The sequence below is a fragment of the Myotis brandtii genome, unplaced genomic scaffold (genome assembly GCF_000412655.1).
Source record: "Myotis brandtii unplaced genomic scaffold, ASM41265v1 scaffold454, whole genome shotgun sequence".
Taxonomy (NCBI): domain Eukaryota; kingdom Metazoa; phylum Chordata; class Mammalia; order Chiroptera; family Vespertilionidae; genus Myotis; species Myotis brandtii.
The window spans coordinates 5,573,744-5,580,453 of record NW_005367354.1 but is presented as its reverse complement, the minus strand read 5'-3'; the positions used below and the strand labels follow the sequence as shown (position 1 = coordinate 5,580,453).

At 61.9% G+C, this 6,710-nt stretch overlaps 1 protein-coding gene across 1 annotated transcript in view; it reads right to left on the bottom strand.

The window, feature by feature from the left end:
* Window positions 1–6,710, bottom strand: part of HS1BP3 (HCLS1 binding protein 3) — a 17,076-nt gene that overhangs the window by 8,679 nt on the left and 1,687 nt on the right. The window contains exons 2-4 of the mRNA XM_014546621.1: window positions 5,072–5,265; window positions 3,520–3,727; window positions 3,058–3,262 (exon numbers count right to left, since the gene is read on the bottom strand). Coding sequence (XP_014402107.1) covers window positions 3,058–3,262; window positions 3,520–3,727; window positions 5,072–5,265 — 607 coding nt within the window. The remainder of the gene's footprint in view (window positions 1–3,057; window positions 3,263–3,519; window positions 3,728–5,071; window positions 5,266–6,710) is intronic.

The window sequence follows — 6,710 nt, the reverse complement described above, 5'->3', positions numbered from 1 at the left end:
GGGGGGGGGGGGGGGGTGGGGAGGAAAGACCAGGGAGAACATCAGAAGGCAAAGTGGTTAAGTCTGGGCTACTGAGTGGTCAGCGGGCGGGAGAGGTGTGCCCAGGACGATGCCAGGTTTCTGACTCGGGCGAAGGGTCAGGGCCGCAGGTGTGAGGTGAGCCACTCCCTCCCAGCCCAGCTGCTTCCTCACTCAGTTGTGTGCACATGGATGCAGGCTGCACCCACGGGCAAGGGCCTGGGTCCCGCTGTCCCCCCGCCCCCACCCTTCCCCGTCACTGTCCACCCAGCTGTCTGCAGGAAACACCGCCCGCCCAGCTCTGCATTCCCAAGACGCATGCCATGAGTGTGGGGAGCCCGGTCCTCTAGGACGTGCTGTGGGAACCAGCCGGCCCCTAGGGCAGGCGGGAGTCCTCAGGAATGGGGGCCTGGAGGGGTCCCCGAGTTGGGGGAGGTGGAGGGGGCCCTGCCGGCAGGGTTCGAAAAGGCAGAGGCTTTCTGGACAGAGTGTGAAGTCCATACAGAGCCCTCGCTACTGGGAGGGGCGCGGCAAAGGCCCTGGCAGGAGCGGGGACAGGGGTCTGGGGAGAAGCTCAAGAGCAAGACCACTCGGAACTCGAAAAAGTCCCTCTCGCCTGTGACAGCAAAACCTACGGAAAACAGGGCGCCGAGCAGGAGCCTGGCAGCCCGCTGGCCCGCTGACCGTATGGACCAGCAGAGAGAATGCAGGAACCCGCTGCTCCATCTGCAAAACCGAGCCTATGAGCTGAAAAAGCGAAGTATGGAATGGCACGTGGGACACGATCCCATTTGGCAATAAAACAGGAATACCCCAAAGCAGACACCTTCATGTCTAAAGGGCTTCCAACTGTGTGTTCCATTTCGATATGCTCATCGCATCGTCTTCAAGTTCTAATGGAACATGTTTCTAGCGGCATCGTTCCAGCACAAGGCAGGGCTGTTCCGGCAGAACTCCATCCTTCTCAGAACCATGAAGTCCCCAAAATTGGAAGTTAAATACAAAAACCATGTATAACATGGAAAGCGACCCTGAGAGGCCACAAGTGAAAAAACCTCATAGAAAGGCACGCGTGCTAACGTCTGCAGCTGCGTGGATCGCGTGGGTCGCGCTGGGCCAGGGACGCACAAAAACCCCACAGCCGGGGGCGCAGAGTGTCGGGATGGGCCGGGTGAGGGCCTTTTCTATCTTGAACCGCTTTCTAATGGCTGCGAACTCATCTTTTCCCTGATCCAAACCAGGTCTGAAAGACAAAGAAAAGCCAGGCCGGTCCCTGCTCCCGGCTTTGTGCAGGCGGCTCCCAGCCTTCCAGCAGCGGACCAACAGCGCCCTCCTGTGGCCGCGGCGGCGAACACCTTGTGGGGCGCGGCACAGCTGGGAAGGCGGGGCTGCAGCTGCAAAGGAACCGAGGGCACAGGATGGAGAAATACTCATGCAAAGCGTAAGTCACCTGCAAAGAACACAAGGTGCCAAAGGACAGGGTGGCTGCACCGTGCAAGCCAGCCAGCCAGCAGGCCACCTCGGTGTCCCGGGACAGGCCAGGGGACATCGACTTCAAGGTGCTACTGCCACACACAAGACCCTGGACAAGTCCCCACTCAACTCTGTCCTCAATTTCCCCCTCTGTGCAAAGGGGATGATGCTAGGACCCGGCCCAGCTCTGGGACCGCAGAGAGAGCGGAATCGAGGGGCAGTGCAGGGAGGTGGCATGGAGTCCCTACTCTGCTGCTTGTGGCTGAACCTGGACGCCCAGCTTCAGCTTCTTCAGACACAAAATGAGGCCACGCTGGTAGCGGCCTCCATCCCCCAAACCAGACCCACCGAGGACCTGACAGCAATTGGTGCATCTTAAAAAAATAAGAGAAGAAATAGGACAGGAAACACTTATTCCCGTCAATTCTGATCAGTTCCCAGCATTTCATCATCTCAGAAAACGTTAGCTGTTGTCATTCCTGAGGGGGTGTCAGCACTGACTGTTGTCACATTAGACGAAAAGCCGGCAGACGGTCTGAAGCCTCGGGGACCCCTTTTGGTGCTGAGCTCTCCTAGGATTCAGAAGCGAGGCCCCCGGAGTGCAGAGCTAGGGAAGGGGTTGGGGGACACGTGGTCCTGGACGGCGGACGCATGGCCCGACAATCTGCTACTGATGCAAAGAGGAAAGCCAGGCGGCCATGCCAACCCCAACGAGCATTTCCCTACATGTCCTTCTGCCAAAGGCTGGCACAAACTGCCAAGTCTATCTCAGCTTGAAACTGTGTGTGGCAACTCAGAGCAGCGGAGAGCGCGAGTTCAAGCAAAGCCCTAGTCCCATTTTACTGAAATAAAGCCCCAGAGGGCATGCGGGTCATGTAAGGCTGATAGGAATGTTATGACAAATTTCTCCAGTCACTCTCACTGCTGTTCTCAGCCAGTGTATGTGTGTGTGTGTGTGTGTGTGTGTGCACCTGCACATGCTTGTTTGTGTGTACATGTGTGTGCACATACGTATAAAGGGGACACACTCCACTGGCCAGGGACCCTGGCTCACTGTACCCCCCTGAATCACACACGGTTGGCACCTTATGGGTCACCAATTCCCTCCGCACATGTGATTCACGGGAGCCTTACACCCACCCTGTGGGGAGGCGGGGCCAAGGGAAACAGCCCTGCTACAGACGTGACAGCCCAGGGCGCTCCAATCACCTGCCCAAGTCACCGGCTGCCAGGGATGAGCTGGACAGAGAAGCCAGGCCTCTGGGCTGGCGGGTGGGGTCCGGCACCTGGGGCTTCAGAGCTGCTGGGGTTTGGGGGCAGCTCTGCCAGGCCTCCGTGCAGAGCCAAGGAGCAGCGGTGGGGGCCACCTGTGACCAGGGAGGGGCAGGTGACACCTGAGCCCAGCCCCAAAGACACTGGTGATGTGAGGGTGAGCAGCCAGCCAATTCCCCCAGCGCACCAGGCCATACAGGGTGGTGGCCCAGGGAGATGCAGGGAAGGAGGAGCTGTCCCCAGAGAGCCTGGAACCAGCCAGAAGGGAGCGCTCCCCAAACTGGGGAGACATACCGCATGATGCCCAGAGGGTCCAGTGCCTCCTCCTCTTCCGAGGACTTCCCTGCGTCCTCTTCCTGGCGGGGGGTGGGCGGCCGCTCCACACCTTCCTGCTGCTGGAAGAAGTCGAAAACCTCCCCATCGTCCCCGGCCTGGCCTCCTGTGTCCAGGACAGAGACACCTCTGCTGCTGGGGTCTGCCGCCCCCGGGGAGCTGGTGCCTGTGGGGGAGCAGAAAGAGGTGTCTGACCCCGACTGCAGGGGACCAGTGCCTCCCCACACCCTAGTGGCAGGACCCGAGGGCGGATGGGGGGCAGCCAGGGTTGGTGGCCCTGGCAAAGCCTGGAGTGGAGCGGGGACATGGGAGCCTCGGAAACCCGGCGCAGGCAGGGGCTCCTGGACCCCTGCGGCCCAGGCCTGTCCAGGCCTCGCTCTGGGCCAGGGGAGCCCGCAGGGACCTGGGACAGAACCTCGGTACCTAAGAATTCCAGCAGCTCTGGGCTGGCGGCCAGCTCCGCGTCCTGGGAGACGCAGCGCAGGATCTCGTGGAACACGGCTCTCCTTTCCCGGATGTCGGACTCCCCGACGAACAGGACCTTCCTGGGGAGCGGGGGCAGGCTGGCCGCTGGGTACCGACCGCTCAGCTTCTGGTAGAACTCCTCGATCTCGCTGTACTTCTTGGAGACCTGGAGTGAGAGAAGCAGGTGGGTCCCTGAATTCAGACAGGCAAGAGGGCTCCTCCCCTGACCCACCCGAGGCCCTAAGAGGGAGCGGGCTGTTCAGAGTCCACCCAGGGGCAGCTGTCCCGGGAAGTGCACCCTGGCTGTGCCTCCTTCCTGACGCCCCGCCCAGCTGCCTGTCTCAGGCTCCAGTCCTTATCCCTCCTGATCACTCCAGGCTCAGCCATGAAGGTCTTAGGGCCCCAGGAAAGGGCAGTCATGGCGGACCCGGGCCCTGACTGTCACAGGCCCAGGCAGAGACGGTGGATAGAGGGAGCCCAGCCTGCAGGTGCCCATGGCCACCGCTTCCCTTCTCGGCCGTCAATGCCTGCGTGAGATGACCTCAGGTCTGGCTGGCCGTCAGGTCATCTTCATGCGACAACAGGAGTCCCTTTTCTCATCACGGGTCTCTGATCACTCTCCTGGGAGTTAGCTGCAGCCTTCCAGTGGCCAAGAGCCAGATGCTGCAAAGTCAGTTTCTCTGCCATCAGCCAGGACCCATCTGCACCCCGGTACCTCGAGGAAGCAGCCAGGGCTCCTGCTGGCCATCGGAAGGCGTCCTGCCCGTCGGAGTCACCCTGGGGCAGCGCTCAGCTTCCCGCAGAGCCGGGGTCTGATGGCGGCCTCCTCTCAGCCTCTCCCCAGAATCCCTACCGCAGCTAGATCTCGCTCTGGCTGCCTGCTTCCTCCCAGCTTGTCTCCGCTCCAAGAGGCTCTGGTCTCACGAGGGGAGCTGCCATCATCGTGGTCTGTAGGACCCAACTCGGTGCTCATAGGAGAGTCACCGGATCTGCACCAGACCCCACCCCACCAGCGGCCCAGCGGCCTCCCCTCCCACCTCCCGTCCTCGACACCTCTGTGTTTTCCCCATCGCCGGGGCTGTGTCCCCACCTTCTCTGTGGGAGCATCGAGTAAGAAGACACAAAAATTCTCACTTCTACTCTCAGGCCAGGGCTGCGCCTGCAGCACCCGCTGAAATGCTGGCATAGCTGGTGGGCTGCAGGCCCCTGGTGCAGAGATCCCGTAACCCTGTGTGGGAGCCCACAGCCCTTTCCCGGACCCTCTCCCCAGGGTAGGCTAGGTGCCCCTCTTCTATACTCCCCCAGCCCCCGTGTGCTCCTGTCACCGTCTGCATCTGTCTCTTCACCAGCTCATGCAGTGCTGGCACGCTCTGGCCCTCTCAGGCCCTAAGTGACGGTTGGCTACAGAAGTGCCCGCTCCCCGATGCTACCCATGCCCTGGCAGCGGGTGTGTCTGCCCACCTGGACCCCGGACCCCCTCGGGAGCACCCTGGCAGAGCCCCCAGCTCACCAAGAACTGGACCACATCCTCGGGCCTGTGCTTGGCCGACTTGAAGGCAGCCAGCCGGGTGACCACCAGGATCTGGTACTCCACGTGGCCGGACATCATCTTGCCCCGCACCTCCTGGTGCTGCGGCACGGCCAGGTCCAGGCCCGTGTGGACATTCTGCACTCGCCTGCCGGAGGGGAAGAAGGCAGAGGAAGCTCAGCCTCAAGTCCGCAGGCTTCCTGAGTGAGACAGGCAGGGCCCGGCGTGACGCAGCAGGCCTGGGTGCCAGGCTGCTACCCTGGCCTGGCTCCGTGGTCACAGCGCCAGGCCCTCAGAAAGCCTGGCTTCCCAGGCCGGAGCCCCGGCCTTCGGGTTGTTCAGGGACAAAGGCTGGTCCCAGCAGGAAAACAGGTGAGAGCAGAGACAGTGGGCTGGTGGAAAATCAGGGACAGCTGAGCGTCCTGCACAGGCACAGAGCAGGCCTCAGCGGAGCTCTGCTGGAGGAAGGTGTGAGTGCTCCTGGTGACGGTGGGGGGAGGCAGGGCCTTCCTTGGCACATCCCCTGCAGGTGGCCCCTCGGGTTGGCTGGTGCCTGCCACCAAGAAGCCAGGCACCGAGGACCTGACCTTCACCTCCAGCCCCCGGGGCCTCGCAGGGGGCGCTGTGTGGACCCAGCATCAAAGCCACACCCCCAGGGGTCTGCCAGCGGCTGAGAAGGGGGCCCGCTGCTGGCCCTGCGCCTCCCTGCCAACCTCAAACCCTGTTCTCACAGAAAAGGAATCTGAGGCTCAGCGAGGAGGTGACTTATGTGGCACCAGGGAGAGCTCTTCTGCCAGTGAAGCCCTGACCTGCACCCTCGCTGTATTTTGCAGAGGAGACCAAGCAGGATCCTGTTTTCCAGACGTGGAGTCCCAGGGAAGTTCAGTTACAGCTGGGAAAATAACATTCATTTGTGCAATAAAATTGGCGTCTTTGCCCACGATTTCATTAAGGGGGAACAAGGGTGGAGTACGTGAAAATACGTGAAGTGAGTCACTTTACAGATGTTGAAAGGCAGGAAGGAGCAGCAGAGTAAAAGCGTGTCCTGACCCGCCTTTCCGGGTCCATCCTGCCCGGGGTTTGGGGAGGGGGTGAGGGTGGCCCAGGCTGCATCCTCCCCTCCGGGGCCCCTCCAAGGCCGCTGCTGTAACTTGCACTTCTCCGGAGCTTCCTCCTTCAGCAGCTGCCCCTTCTTCCCACCCTTCCCTGGGTAACGTCCCCCCTTCCTGTAGGGCGTGGCCTCCTTCACCCCCTCCCAGAAGCCTGGGTACACCCCTGCCCTGCGTTCCCACGGCAACCTGGACTTCCTCCCCCTCCCAGCACCTGTCCCTGCGGTTCTGCGTGCATCTCCCTGGGTCCCCCTGTCCCCAGTGCTGAGCAGCTGAGCACCCACGGGATGCAGGACTAGATTTTTGCGCCCAACAGAAATGAACGGGGAGGTGGGGGGGAGGGGAGCCCTGCTCCACGGCGTCTTGGGTGAGGCGTTACCCTCCGGGGCCTTCAGTTTCTCCATCTGTAAAACGGGGACACTAGGTGCCGCCCACTCTTCTGCAGGGCGGTGCAGGGGCCGAGCCCAGAGAAGTGGCCAGAGCGTTGGAGAGGCCGGATGGACGGCGGCGGG